Consider the following 15,934-nt stretch of genomic DNA (forward strand, 5'->3'; position numbering starts at 1 on the left):
GTCTGCAAAATGGGCAAAATACTATCCATAAGAGGGTATTTCCTCATTTCCTTCAACCACTGCCCAGGAATGCAAAGACAGGGAGCAACCATTTGTGTTAAAAGAGGTTTTTTTTCATCTCACTGGCAAAAGCACCACTGATCAACTCAGGTACGTGGTGAAGACAATGGCACCCGAGTACAGGATCAAGTGGGGACAAAGGGCACCTGCTGCTGTGCTCCGTGAGTTACCCGGGTGAGCCGAGCAGCCTGAGTGGAGGAAACCATGGGCTGTAAGCCATCTTTTAGGATTTGGACATTCTTAATTCACTACTAAAACGACGGGTGTGAGAGACACAGGGTGGGGTGGCTGCCGGCCCACAGTGGAGGCCAGGGTGTGCTGCTGCTCCCCTCCCGTCTCTGATCGTGCGGACCCAGCTGGTGGGGCAGCAGGCCCAGGGCTCCCTACCTTGTGCATCTGGTGCATGTTGTCCTGAGGGTACCCTCCAGGCCCCTGGGTCGGGATGGGGTGTCCTGCTGAGGGAGGCCCTGGGCTGGGCCCCATCATGCTGTGGGCGGAGCCGGGTGAGGGACCTGGGCTAGGGCCCAACATGGCTCCAGGGGAGGGGCCCGGGCCCGGGGAAGGGCCTGGCCGAGGAGTTCCGCCCAGGGGTGGGTCTGGAGTGGACATCTTCACGGGAGCTGCGGACAGTGGTCTCCTGCTGGAAGAAAGTCCCAGTCAGTGTGGGGGTCACAGCCATCGGCTGGGTGGGTCAAGGACGATCACACACAGTCATGTCAGAGCACCCATCTGACAGGGAGCTGGCACCTTGGATGGGCACCCCCAGTGCCCCAGTCCTTTCTCTTCCATTCCTCTCCGAGGAGGTGATACATCAGGCACCCAAAATCAGATCAAAGTCCCCCGAGGAAGGGGTGGGACTCAGGAGGTGGGGACACCAGGTGATACTGCCTCACTTCCCCTGGTATCTTTCTGATTACAACAGAGAGGACATCTCAGGGCAGTGCTGACACACCCTTCACATCACTCCAACACTTGCTCATCTTCCTATTTAAGAAAAAAGAAGAACGTGACTAAGGCTCAAAGCCTTTGCTGGCAACAGCATCTGACGGGACCTTCGTAAATTCAACTAAAACACATATTCATAGCAAGTAATGCTGGTTTCCACTTAAGGCAGTGAGACCAAGTTTCCTTTAAAATACATGAATTTAAGTTTTAAAAGTGGGCTCTTTTAAAGAGAAATATTACAGAACTAATGGCACTCTGATACGTCAAATACTTCAAAAGTGATATTCAAGTGCTGTAAACTAAAAATTGAGGCCCGGAACTATGACCCCAAGCCTCCACAAGATCCAAAACTCAGGTAACAAAATAGCCAATGACATTGGCAAGTTATGACGGCTACGATTGGTCTGTGAGCTGATAAATTTTATAAGTGCTCCCTACAGTAAGGGTTGTTTTCAGGGAACCCTCAATCTGTCATGACTGACTGTAAGGAGTAATACATTCTCAGTGCTGAAATCTGGAAAACATAAAAAGAATACAGAAACTTAAAATTACCCACCGTCCTACCAGACACAGAGGTGAAGTGCTTGCTGGCCCTGCAGAGATCAAGAAGCAGCCCTGCCCTCCTTACCCCTCCCGCCCAGCAGGGTGGGGTGAGGGGGTACGTGTGGGGAGAGAGGGCTGCAGCTCCCCAGAGACCCCCAGAGCTGTGGCGATGGAGCCCTCTCAGGATGGACAGCTGACTGGTGCTCCCGCTGGGACCCGGCCACACTCCAGAGGCCTTCGAGGCTATTCCACACACAGACACTCGCTCTACAGAATTACTCAGCACATTCTAGGCCAGCTTTCTCTTCAGAGAATCATACCTACGACCCTTTTCATCATTTAACAGTCTTCAAGACACAAATTCTAGCAGTTCCACCAAGTTCCCTGGTCCTGATGCATCCTGAGTTATTTAAAAGCCTCTCTTTTTTTTTTTTTTTAAACTGGAGTATAGATGATTTACAATGTCGTGTTACTTGCTGCTGTACAGCAAAGTGAATCAGTTGTACATATACATATACCCACTGTTTTTTAGATTTTTTTCCCATATGGGCCATTACAGAGTACTGAGTAGAGTTCCCTGTGCTCTAAAGTAGGTCCTTATTAATTATCAAAAGCCCCTCTCTTGTTGGCATGCCACAAATCTACTTTTGTTTCTGTGGACTTTTTGGTTTGGGGAATGAATCTTTTTGCCCCTAAGCTCTACTGGGCTCTCCTGATTCTAAGGATAAATCTTGAAAACGTACAGGAACATTTTTAATTCTCTTGATTCAAAAAAAAAAAAGTCTTCGTTTGAAAGGTGGGGGTATATCTTCCTGGATAACAGATCAAAAGCCCGAACTTCTTCAGTCCAGTTTCATGACTAAATAACTGGAATAGAGAGGGTCAGAAATCTTGGCAGAGCCAGGACCAGCAGCTGTCACCCCTGCCTGCTGGTGAACACACCTGACCGTATGAGAAAACACTCCTCCATCCTCCCGGCATCCCTGATCTCCTCCAAAGCTCAAGAAGCCTCAGTGCTGGACCTTAAATACACCTAACAGGAGTGCTGGAGAACTGACATGTGCTCACAATCCCTTCCACATAAATCCAAAACCCAACACGCTCAAGGAAAAAAATCAAACTTAAAAAAAAAATAAATTCGAGACAAATTCATTTGGAAGCAAACCTGACCTGATTCAAAAAGACCTGTACTCAGAAAATTCTAAAACTCTGATGAAAGAAACTGAAGAAACACAAACAGATGGAAAGTTACACGGTGTTCATGGATTGGAAGAATCAGTGTTGTTAAAATGACCAAATTACCCAAGGCAATCTACAGATTCAGTGTAATCCCTATCAAGATACCCACGGCATTTTTTACAGAACTAGAACAAATAATTCTAAAATTTGTAGGGAAACACAAAAGACCCTGAATTACCAAAGCAATCCTGAGAAAGAAGAACAGGGCTGGAGGTATCATGCTCCCTGACTTCAGACTATACTACTAAGCCAGAGTAATCAAACGAGTATGGCACTGGCACAGAAACAGACACAGATCAATGGAATAGAATAGAGAGCCCAGAAATAAATCCACACATTTATGGTCAATTAATCTACAACAAAGGAGACAAGAATATATGCAGAAAAGACACATGCACCCAAATGTTCATAGCAGTATTATTTACAGTAGCCAAGATATGGAAGCAACCTAAGTATCCAGCCACAGATGAATGGATAAAGATGTGGTGTGTGTGTATCTATGTATATATATATACACACATACATATATACAATAGAATATTACTCAGCCATAATAAAAGAATGAAATATTGCCATTTGCAACATGGATGGACCTGAAGGGTATAATGCTTAGTCAAATACGTCAGAGAAAGACAAATACTCTGTTGTCACTTATATATGGAATCTAAAAATACAACAAATGAATACAACAAAACAGAAACAGACTCACAGATATAGAGAACTAATGGTGACCAGTGGGGAGACAGGAGAGGGAGGGGCAAAATGGCAGTAGAGGATGAGGAGGTACAAACTACTATGTACAAAATAAATAATCTATAAGGATATATTGTACAGCATAAGGAATACAGCCAATATTTTATGATAACTTTAAATGGAGTATAATGTACAAAAACGTTTGAATCACATCGTACACCTGAAACTAACATAATATTGTAAATCAACTATACCTCAATTAAAAAAAAAATTTGACCTGATTCAGCTCCATGTGAATATTCACACATTCTGTCGCACAAACAGGATGCTGTTTGCCCTGCCACGTGACAGCGGTCTGTGCCCTGTATCTCGTTTGCTAAAATGCTGATTCTAGAGTTGGAAACCTCTGGTCCAGGGGTTTGTCTACAGGGCGGATGCACCAGCAGTCACACTTCCCAAGTGGGCAGCCGAGTGATATGGATGTGGCCATGGCTGGACTGAGGACGATGGCTCCTCGGGGCTCCCTTCTGGGCCCTTTGTGTCCACAGGCCCTCTCTTCGGGTCCACAGAGCACTGCTGAGGCGGGAAGAGGGACAATAGTCCTGCACTTCCTTAAGGAACCTGTGGCACCTGGCAGCTCATGGTTTCTTTCTCACCTGGAGGTCTCCACTCGAAGTCAAGCCAACTGAAACTGACAGCAAAATAAAATCCACACCACCTCCTATCTAAAGACAGACGAACCGATGTGCCTCTGGAAAGACAGCTCTTCCCAAGGTCCCTCTAGGAATTAACTGCCTCCTCTCACAGCACCACTAACGTCATCGGCGACACAAAGCAGCTCACCAAAGACACAGGAGGGCAGCGAAAAATACTTTCATGCCCGAGTATGGCAACCTTCGCCTTCAAGAAGCATGGGCTTTCACAAAACCCTTTTTAAATTGCATTTCCTTCAGAAGCTGCCACCTCTGAAGGGTCAGGTTGCAATGAAACAGGTAACTGCTCGGAGCCACCGTCAGCAAACTCGTTTCTGGACTTGAAAGCTCAGACACACGTGGAAACGACAGTAAAGGAGATCCAAAAAGTGCAGACACAATGCAAAACCATCCTGAGTGGCAAAGCAGGTAGGGTTCCATCAAAAGCCCCACCAGGGGCTGGTGCTTGTGCCACGTGTGGACACAGGAGGGCAGTCCTACAGCATAGTGGTGGAGAGAACAGAAAAATGGAACTGGGGAGCGGCTCTCAGGTGCTTGGTGTAGTACTGAGGAGGGGCATCTTGAGTTCTGGCATACCTAAAGTGCCCTGATGGTAGGTATACAGCTGGATGAATCCTAGATCAGACACAGCACTTCCAACATTTCAGAAGGGGCCTTTGCCGGTGAAACTCCTGTTCTGACTTTCTCACTGTAGGTTAGTTTCGCCTGTTACTGAACTCAATCTGAAAACAGGGTCAGGGACTTCCCTGGCGGTCCAGTGGTTAGGACTCTGCACTTCCTTTGCAGGGGGTGCAAGTCTGATCCCTGGTCAGAGAACTAAGATCCCACATGCCGTGCAGCATGGCCAAAAAAAAAAAGGAGAAAGAAAAGAAAAGAGGGTCATATAGTTTACTTATGCTCATCGCTAGGTCTGGGAGGGGCATCCATGCAGTTGGATGCTATTGTCAATTCTCCTGTTCCCGGATGTTGTGCTCCCAGGTTTTAGCACACATAAAGCTGCTGTGAACAATGTCATTTGGTGGACGTGGGCACTCGTTTTCCTTGTGTGTCCAGGAGGGGAACTGCTGGTCATGAGGGAGGCATAACTTTACCTTGGCAGATACTGTCAGTTTTCCAAATCAGCATGACAATCACATACACTGCCCTCCCTGCAGCAGCTGGGTGAGCGTTCCAGCTCCTCTAAATCAACTCTTGGTGCTGTCAGTCTTTTTAATTTGTAACCGTTCTGGTGAGTGTATAATCGTACCTTATTCCAGTTTTAATTTGCATTTCCCTTGTGACTAATAGTGTTGCACCTTTCCATATGCTCACTGGCCACCAAGAGATCCACTTTTGTACAGGCTCTAAGCTCTCACTAACATTTTATTGGGGATATGTAGTTGCTATTACTGTCTCCCAGAGATGAAGAGAAGTTCTTAATTTTAATGATGTTCAATGTATCAAGTCTGTTCTTTTATGGTCAATGGTTTTGGGGTCCTGTTTAAGAAATCTTTGTCTACCTGTGACAATAAGAAATAATATATTTGGTCTCTGCCTTCAGTTCCTGACAGAGTTCCTAAAACCTGTGTAATTTCCTAAGTGATAGGGGTGATAAGAGCATCTTACACAGAGCTCCAAAATCCCTTAGAATTTCCTCCGTGATAGGAGTGTCCTTTGCTCTAATGAGGCTACTCTAGGTGGGCTCCTGGATGGCTTCAGGATGGGGGCTGGTCGTCAGAAAGATCAAACCATGGCTAGAAGCTTAGAACCTTCACCCCCACCCCACCCAATCCTCCGGTGAGGGGAGAGGGGCTGCAGATTGAGTTAATCGATCATGGTTACGTGATGAAGCACCACAAAACCCCTAAACTATGGCGTTCAGAGAGCTTCTGGGTTGGTGAACACATTCACGTGCCAAGAGGGTGGTGCACCCCAACTTCATGGGGACAGAAGCTCCTGTGCTCCGGACCTTTCCAGACCTCACCCTATGTATCTCTTCTTCTGGCTGTTCATCCGTATCCTTTATAAACTGGTAAACATAAGTGTCTTCTTGAGTTTTGTGAGTTGTTACAGCAAATTATCAAACCTTATGAGGGGGTCATGGGAATCCACGTTTGTAACCAAGTTGGACAGAAGTGTGGATAACCTTGGGACCCACTACTTGCGACTGGCATCTGAAGTGGGGGGCAGTCTTGTGGGACTGAACCCTTAACCTGTGAGGTCTGCACCAACTCTGGGTAGTTAGTGTCAGAATTGAATTGAACTGTAGGACACCCTGTTGGTGTCCACAGGAACTTGCAGAATTGGTTGGTGTGGAAAACCCACGTTTGGTGTCAGAAGTACTGTGACACTTTACTACCTCAAGATCATGGAGATAGAGAAAGGGAAAGAGTATTTTAAAGTCCAGGGGGATTGTGACTTGTTCCCGCCTCCTAGTGGTTTACAATTATTGAGGACTAATCAGTCACAAAGAAAGTGCAGGGAGTTAAGATCCAGTCAGAGAGGGGAGGGAAAGGAGTGGTCCCATTAGGTAATAAGGACAGGAATTTATTTCCTCACTGAGCCTGCCCCACCACCCTACGAGGAAGGACTACCAGACAGAGGGGTCCCTGAGGCTCACAGGCCACCCAGGGGGTCAATGGAAGAGCTGGAGTCACAAGCCCAAGGCCATAGTAGACCTCAGACTCTGAGCGTGGACTCTGCCACCTGCCAATGGCACAACACCGGACTCCCTGAGCCTGTTTCCTCTCTGCAGACTAGGGCTGAGACCAGTCCCTCCCTCAGGGGTCACTAGCTGTGTCACACAACCTAACACACACCAGGCACATACCAGCAGCAAGTGCTACCACGCTGCTGGTGAAATCAGCCATTAGCGCTCCGGACGCACGGCACTCAGGACAACAGGCTCACTTCCCTCCTCGGGAAGTAGAGGTTGCACAAGGCAGCTCTGCTGACCTGGAGGAGCAGCAGCTACCTGAACGCCAGCACAGACTTGGTGCAAATGAGGACCAGCTGTCAAAAGTGACCGCAGTCCAGCCTGACAGTCAATGAATAGGATTTGGGCTACAAACTCTCCCTTACCTTTTTAGCTCCCACTGCACAAAGGAGCTGTTCTTAGCCATCATCAAGCCAGCCCTTCCTGAGGTGCGGGGCTGGGCCTGGCCCTGCTGAGAGCCAGAGAGGGTGTGGGACGGGATACCAATGTGCTCCTACGCAGCGGGGGCCAGACAAATTCAGCCAGGAATTTCAGAAGAGAGGTAAGATCTGAGGGCAAGGAACACCCCTCTCCCCAAACCCCTTCTTCCCTCATCACCAAACACCCCTGCCCTCCTCATACAGGAAACTAAAGATCTGGCATTTCCAGCAAAGCCCTTGGGTCCCCTAGGTCACCCTCAAGGCTGCCTCAGGGGGTTTCAGGTGGCTTTCTGGTGCTGCCTGGACTCCCGCAACAAGTCCCTCTCTGACAACTCACTTGGTGTCTGGGCTGGAAGAGGTGGGGCAACTTTGCACAACACAGAAATCCATCTCAAACCAGACAGACAACCCAAACCTAAGCAGGCGAGAAAAGCGAAGGACAAGGGGATGCAGGGGCCAAAATGGCAAAGCCACTAGCACGTGTGTGTCTGGGAGCCTCATTGAGATGTGTGTGGCCCGAGGGGCAGGTGTATTTGGGGGCTCCATGAGCGGGGAACGGAACCTGGGATTCTGGGCAGGTAGCCCGAAGGCATGTGACAGAAAATAAATATGCTCCAGGGCCAGAACCAAAAAGCTGAAAACTAAAGACAGTTCAGGAGGCTGTGAGATGAAAACAGACTCCCAGGTTCCTGGGGCCAAAGGGTCTGGAAGGGTACTCAGCCATTTCACCTCAATTTCTCTGAGAAGCCCCCCAACTGCCGAACAACCAGAACTGCCCACAGTCCATGCTGTACAAGTCAAGGCATCATTAAAAATGAATGCGGGACACGGTACACGTGGACACAGAGGATGGTCCAAAATGAAGCAGGGGAACAAGGCATCGTCAAAGTTAGGGGTGCTTGGCCCGAACCCCACTTTGCTAAGAAGAACAATTTCTGCACATTAATCCGAGCACAGAAGCCAGAAAACATGTACCAAACTGCCTGTGGCTCTCTCTGGAGGTGTCTGTTGGGGAACTTACACTTTCCACATCACAGATTTCTGGAGTTTTTCTTTGTGTGTTTGTTTTAACTATTACTTTTGTAAACAGATTTTTAAAAAACACTTTTTAAGAAAAAAAAAAAAGTCCTGGATCAGAAAAAATACCTGGGAAATAAACACCCAGAAAAGATGCCCCAGGAAGTGCCTTTGTGGAAATAAAGGAGGAAGATGAAAGGATCTGGGGACTGTGTTATTTTCCACCCACTTCCAACTACACCAAAATCACTATGCTGACATTCAAATGCGGAACCAGACCTGCTTAAGGATCAGAGGTCTGGTTTCTTCTTTCGTACCACTCTTAGCGTTTCTCTTAGAAATAAAAAAGGACCGTGGTGGCCGGCCACTGTGGCAGGACAGGCTGCCAACAGGCGATCGGGACCCTCTGAAATCTGCTTGCTGAGATCATGGGTTGGCTTTTTTTTTTTTCCATCTTGCCTAAAAACCAGCTTTATATTTAAGTTTGGTCCCAGGATGGCTGCTATTTTGTTTTTTGGGGCATGGAGAAATTTGTTCGAAGACACATTTCAGCAGCAGTGACACTGCAGTCAAGTCATGACCCGGCGCTCAGACAGTACAAGGTGGCCATGCGGGATGGCTTCAGCAGAGTCAGCCCCATCCGTCACATTTAAACTACAAAATGAGATTTCCACCTACCCCATCCCCACCCCCGCCACACTCCACGACTAAGAAAACCCTCCACACCTGACCTGACGGTGTGGGGTGCACTAGTCCTCGAACCTGCAAGGATGTGCAGGGCGGGGGGCACCTGTGGTTTTAAGGACCTCGTGGAAATGGCTTATTCCTGAGACCCTGGGAAGCTGGCTGTTCTGTGGCATTTCCCTTGCAATATAATTAAGTAGCAAAACCTTGCCCTACATTTAAAAGGGAATGCATTTGAGAACCAAAAAACCATGTCGCGATGATAAATTACAATGTCTTCTCAGTTCTACCTCAGAGGTACACATGCCAAATTGCTACCAAGTACTATTTTTAGCACTGGGAATTATATATCATTTTATTCATTGGAATCCTCCCCCCTGCCCTTTTTAAGTTTTTCATTCATCTGAAAACCACTGAAGAGTACCTCCCCATCTATAACATGGCAGGAGACATGAAGACAACCAGGCCAGCCCTCTGCCCTCGGGGAGTTCAAGCTCTAATCCAGCAGGGAGATAAACTGTCTATACTTCAAGAACACAAACGCTAGCCTATCTACACAGGTGCTTTACAAACTCTTTTTACCATGACCCAGACTCCAATGTGACCCAGCACAAACACGCATCAAGTAACCAAGACAAGCTGTACAGTTCTGTCCTGACCCTGCCCCCCCGTGAAACTTGGGTAGACTCTCCTTTTCTCTGTTAAGCCTGACCAAGCCCCACTGGATGGACATCATGACCCACCACTGGGTCTGCTGTGGGGCTTGCTCTGTATTCAACACTGAGCACGACGCGTGACCTGTGGAGAGGGCAGGAGAGAAGTCCCCCATGACAGGGACGCACAAAGTGCAAGTGTGGCCAAGAATAGGTGGGGAGGCGTGGCACCTATAACTGCCGAGTGTCACTCATGGCAGAGCCCCAGCCACCCCCAAATACTTAGGGAGAACAAACTCTGCGCTAAACAGGGTTCTAGGCACTGGCCATGCAGCAGAGAACAAAGTCCCTGCCTGGTGGGACGGACAACTGAGTGACAGAAACAAGCACACAAATAAATAAGACACAGTGTCACATAGTGGGTGGAAGTGCTATGAATAAAGTAGCAGGGTTAACAGTCAAGCTGATGGGAGGTGCGTTTCCACTCATGGTGGGTAGTGATGGGGACACATCTGAGCAGAGACCTGAAGTGAAATGGGAGCCAGTGGCTATGGACAGGCGGAGGGACCAGCAAGTGCAAAGGCACTGGGGTGCGACCCTGAAGGAGAAGAGCAGGCGAGAAGGGTGTGGCAGCAGATGAGGTCAGAGATGGGCAAAGAGGGCAGATCACAGGCCTCGAGGGCAGTGGTAAGGAAGTTGGAGTCTACCCTAGGTACAATGGGAAACTACTGGAATGTTCTGTGTAAGGCAGTGACATGGTCTGATGATGGTTTTAGAAGACTTTTCTGTACAAGCAGATGGAATGCATGTGAGAGAATGAGAGGAGACAGGGATGACCAAGGTGAACAGCAGGGCCTCAGCTAGCACATGCCATTTGAAGTATAAAGGGTGCCCCTTCCTTGGGGGCGACCAGCCCTGGAACCAGGCTTACTTTAGCAAAGCCCAGCCAGGCTGGATTTCAGCCCCAACTTGCATCCCCTTGGTTCACTACTGGCGACTGAGGTGCCAACTGGGGACTATGGGAGAAACAGGGGATTTTACGCTCAGAGAGGTTACGCTGTTTGCCCAAAATCACGTAGGAATAGAGTCCTGCCTACCTCAAGCCTGTCGGACTCTAATGCCTGAGTAACTGATTCAGGCTGAGAATCAGAAGATGGAGGAGGAGGAGGAGAGTCTGGAAGAGCACAAAGTGCAGCAAAGAGAAGCACTCCAAAGGCAGGAGCCTCCAGGGGGTGTTCCGAGGAGGTCGACGAGGGCGCTCAGCGCGCTAGCAGTCCAGGCTGTGGTCGATGTGTGCTCTGTGGTCATCAGGGCCAGAAGCAGCTCCCAGGGCACATCGAGGAGCCCCCTGTGCTTCAGCGTCACCATCAGGACAAGGAGACACCCACTGTGCCACTTTACTGGGACTTTCGGGGCAAGGTGGGGTGGTGCACATCAAACCCTGCCCCCTCAAGTCTCTCACTGTAACAGGTGAGGCAGCAACTGCCACTCGGCCACCTGCTTCCTGAACCAGCAGGGCGCAACCTGCCAGTGAAAGGAGAACTTAAACCACCCCAAGGAGCCATTTTAAAGCCCATCATCTTTTTTTTTTTTAATTTTATTGAAGAATAGTTGATATATAATGTCGTGTACAGCACATTAATATGTGTACATATTCTTTTTCGGATTCTTTTCCCTTATACGTTATTACAAAATACTGAGTACGGTCCTCTGTGCTATACAGTATAGGTCGTTGGGAAAGCCCATTCTCTTTATCACACTCCTGCGGGTGGTAAACTTCACACTGAGCGAAACTCAGACCGTTCCCAGTTACAAGTGTCCACACACAAAAATGAAGACATGGCCCTTGAGCAAAGTAACAGAATCCCAAAACGAAGCCCTGGAAACCAGTCTGGGTTTCTAGGAAGGGGCCAGCTACCTGTTTCCTAAAGAAAGCCCCTTCCCTGAGGGAACTGGATGCATCCCTTTCCTTCCCTCTGCCCTGTGAAATATGATCCAAGAGACCCAGCTACACCTGGTGCCTCCCGCAAGGTCCTTTCCCACACAGGAAGATGAGTGGAGGCCAAATTTCTCATGCCCATCAAATCCATATCCTGAAAAATTTGCATGCAGCTAACTGAAAACTCCAAGATATCACCGACCATATCAATGAGCTTAATATTTCTTAGGGATGACATCTGGAAGGTGATAGCAACAGCAACTCAGTTCTGATACAGTCACCCTCGGACATCTCCCTCCAATATTCCCGCCGCTGTTACTTCCCTTTTATAGTAGGTTTTGCGTATTCTTTTCATTTTAATTAAAAAAAAAAACCTCTCTCGGGCTTCCCCGGTGGCGCAGTGGTTGAGAGTCCGTCTGCCGATGCAGGGGACACGGGTTTGTGCCCCGGTTCGGGAAAATTCCACGTGCCGCAGAGCAGCTGGGCCCGTGAGCCATGGCCACTGAGCCTGCGCGTCCAGAGCCTGTGCTCCGCAACGGGAGAGGCCACAACAGTGAGAGGCCCGCATATCGCAAAAAACAAAACAAAACAAACAAAAAAAATCCTCTCTCTTCAGTGTTCCAATCAACGTTACAAGTTATGAGGAGATATATGAAATGCAAAACAAACACTTGATATTTTTTAAAACCCATGCCACCAGACACACTTCCCTCCTTCCAATGCTGTATGGTGAAACCTCAAAGCACACAATTTTTTAAGCACACAATTTCAAATTATTAAGGACAAAATGAAGGAGCTGATTCCTTTGCTACCACTTTGAAAACATACAGAACTATTAAAATGGGGCAAAAATCTGTTCTGTATCTCAACCCGCTAGGATGTTGTAGAGATCATAATATATGACAACGTCTACAAACTGTTTAGTCTTGTGTGTCAGGCATTGTCCTAAGCACTTAACGTTTGTCATCTGTCATTTTGTTGTTGTTTAGTCCTTGCAGCAATCCTACAAGTTCGGTACTATTACTGTCCCCCTTTGCAAATAAGGAGACAGGTAGGAGCGGAGGAGAACAAGGTCCTTGTCTGCCTGTTCCTGGCTGAACCCCCAGCCCCAAGCTGTGCCCGGCTCGTGGCAGGCACTCAATGCACGCTTGTTCACTATACGAATGGGGAATGCGTGGCTGGGCTACTTCTTGCACAACTGCAGGGGGCGCCATTCACGTTGTGCTCTGTCTCTGGTGAATGTGAACGCCCTCTGTGCCATGGTAGCCCTGACAGCCCAGGCCAAAATCTGCTGTCATGTCTGAGGACTTACAAGGTGCGAGGCACTGTCACCCCCACTGCCTTGAGGCACCAAGAGGGAAAGTGGCCAAGCCAGGAGTCAGACTTGGATGTTCGACCCGAGAACTCCTGGTGAAATATCCCTGGACCTCAGTTTCTTCACCTGCAGAATGTTCTCATGGGATATTCACCTAATACAACTAATCCTTCCCACTCTCCCACATCTGATAGACAGCTAGGACCTGAAGTTGGTCTAGGATTACCTCCCAATGTTTTGAGGGTCCACAAGGAGTAGCAAAGGTATATAAATAAATACGTGTTTTATGTTGGGGTGCTTTTCACTGACAGGAAGTTTGGAGACCACTGCACTGCACTGCACTACCCTACACAGAAGCTCTGATGAGGTCATCCCACCACCACCCCCAGCTCAAAAACCTGCAAGATCAACATCTCCTGAAGTGCTGGACACAAAATGATTTTAAGTGGCATGCAGAAGAACGTTTATTATTTTCATAATTGTGTATGCATTGATTTTAAAGAAAATTATAAAAATATATATAACCGGCACATCAAACCTGGGATTTCTGGGATACAGAATGACTCTAACTTATGTCTTCAGTTTTTTAAACAGTTAATTTACAAATACATACATATATAAACAATATTAACTCCAATAAATTGAGGGCTCATTACATGCTAGGCTCTGCAGTGTGTTGTCACTTCCCATACTACCTTTTCAACCCTCACAACAATTCTTTGAGGTGGTACCACTGTCATACCTGTTTCACAAGTGGGGGGACCTACTGGTAAGTGTCTTGCTTGAGGTCAAACTAGGATTTAGAGCTGGCTGTGAATCCAGGAGGTCTAATTCCAGAACTAGCACTCCACACCACCACCTCATATTAACCACCGCCCCACACACACCCTCATTGTTGGGGTAATGAGGTTTGGAAAACAATGGCCTGGAAAGTTTAAAAACAAAAACAAAAACAAAACCAGACCAGCAACAGCAACTAACATTTATTGCCTACAATCCCCCTTCAGTCGTCTGCCAAGCAGTTCACAAACATGTTCACTCAATCCTCCCGCATACCCTCCTCATTCATCCACAAAGGTTCACTGAGGACCTACTACGTGCTGGGCCCGGGGTACACTGCAGGAGATCAGGTAGACACAGCTGAGGGCTCTGATGGCCCTTGGAGAAAAAGAGATGTATAATTACAAACTGGGGTAACTGCTACACAAGAAAGGTTCAGGGTGATGCGCAAGTGTAGCAAAGGGGAGCGATGACTGGTCCCGGGTGGTCAAATACAGCCTGGACGTCCTCCCTGATCCTGAGTAAAGGCCCCCTCTTCCACGCAGCCTCCCTGATCTCCGGTTCCCATCACTCACTCCCCTGTGCATCCATCCACTGTGTTCCTCACACATGATAGGCCAAGGGGAGTTGTTCCCACATTTACCACCTGTTCCCCTACAGGCCTGGAGAGGCTCCTCAGGGCATCCAACCTCCAACCATCGAACACCCAGTAGGGACTCAACAAATATTGAACAATAAAGGAAGAGATTGTACTGAACAACAATAATAGTGCTTCCCTCTAGCCAAGAACCATTTTACAGGCCTTCACCAACTCCACTTGTGGCATTATTCCCATTTCACATACGAGGACACTAAGAGGTTCAGAGAGATTAAGCTATTTGCCTCACGTCACACAGCTAAGTGACCAGCAACGCCAGGAATCAAACTCAAATCCGGTCTGTCAATTAAAAGTGAAAACTTGTTTCAAATTCCTCGGAAGTGGCTCTCACGCTTATTCCCTACTTTCCCCAAGGATTCACTGCGCGGGGGGGAAAAATCAATACTAGTGTCTTCAAGACCGGCACAAAACACCCTCTCCTGAAAGATCCACGTTTTAAATAAAAGCCTTAATCTGGAAAATCAATTGAGAGGAAGGGAAAAGGATGCAAAACTAAAACAATGCTTTCAACGGCAGTTTCCCCAGTCCTTCCCCACTTGCTGCCGACCCCCGCTTCAGGGCAAACATTCTTAAGTCACTACTTGCGAGGGTTTAGGAGAGTTATTTACCTTTCCTTGAAAATCTAAAATGACGTGATTTTTTATAATAAAACTTTAGGTCGGCTAACCCAAGGGGGCTGCTAATGTTCGTGTCCAGGCGACGCTGGACACACCTGGGCTTTTTCCTACTGAGCTCCGACCGCAGCCTCGCCAAAAAGCAACATTCGAGTCGGACCCGTTACACGTAGCCAGAAAAGCCAGGACGGCTGGCTATTGTTGGAGCCCCGATGGGGGCCGGGCCCCTGGCCCGCCGACGGGGCTGCGAGCTTTGTCCTGCGACCCCGGCGAGAACGCGCGCGGAGGGCGCGCGGCCTCCACTTGGCCCGGGCCCCCACCCAACCGGCCCGCTCATACAGTAGCCGCCGCGGCCTCGCTGCACTGTGGCCTTCACCGCGCGCGCGGTGCCGGCCAGGCTTCTTGACCCTCGGGCGCCGCCGTACCCCGGCCCCAATCCGGGCGCCAGCGGCCCCCTCCACCCTCAGCGCCCTGGCTCCATTCAAACCGTCCTCCCAAGTCCCGCGCCGCGCTCACTCCGAGACCCGCGTTCCTTACCGGGAGTCGACGGCGCCGTCGCCTTCCCGGCGCCGCCCCCACCCCTCCGCGCGGGGCCGGGGGCAGAATGAGCGTCTCGTCTCTCCTCACGAAACAAAGAAGGCGCCGCCGCTGACGCCGAGCGAGGGTAAGCCTAGCGCGCGCGCCCGCCTCAGCCGCCCCCCCACGCCGCCCGCGCCCCCGCTGCGCGCGCACTCGTCACCTCCCCTCCCCCCACCACAGACAGCCTCTCCCGCTTCCGTCGCCGGCCCAGCCTCTTGCGCGTGCCCGCCCACCCTTCCGCTCCTAGCGCGCGTGCGCGCCCGCCCAGGGTGGGTTGGGGAAGGTGGGTGGGGCCAGAGAGACCTAGCGCGCCCGACGCACCTCCCCACGCTGTGCGGGACGGTCCTGCGCCTGCGCGCGGGGGTCTTCGTCCTCGGCACGCCGCGCG

General features: G+C 49.3%; 1 protein-coding gene across 21 annotated transcripts in view; it reads right to left on the reverse strand.

Annotated features, from left to right (window-relative positions):
- The window catches only part of SMARCA4 (SWI/SNF related, matrix associated, actin dependent regulator of chromatin, subfamily a, member 4), an 87,401-nt gene extending 71,740 nt beyond the window's left edge, over positions 1 to 15,661 (reverse strand). For 14 of the 21 annotated variants that reach the window (XM_060145145.1, XM_060145143.1, XM_060145141.1 and 11 more), the window contains exons 1-2: positions 15,505 to 15,653; positions 448 to 700 (exon numbers count right to left, since the gene is read on the reverse strand). In XM_060145145.1, the coding sequence (XP_060001128.1) occupies positions 448 to 669 (222 nt within the window). In that variant the 5' untranslated portion in view covers positions 670 to 700; positions 15,505 to 15,653. Of the gene's footprint in view, positions 1 to 447; positions 701 to 15,504 lie in introns of those variants that run through there. The other 7 variants (XM_060145144.1, XM_060145142.1, XR_009539784.1 and 4 more) reach the window with 6 other exon arrangements.
- Between the last annotated feature and the right edge of the window lie 273 nt (positions 15,662 to 15,934).

This window comes from Lagenorhynchus albirostris, chromosome 3, assembly GCF_949774975.1.
Source record: "Lagenorhynchus albirostris chromosome 3, mLagAlb1.1, whole genome shotgun sequence".
Lineage (NCBI taxonomy): Eukaryota > Metazoa > Chordata > Mammalia > Artiodactyla > Delphinidae > Lagenorhynchus > Lagenorhynchus albirostris.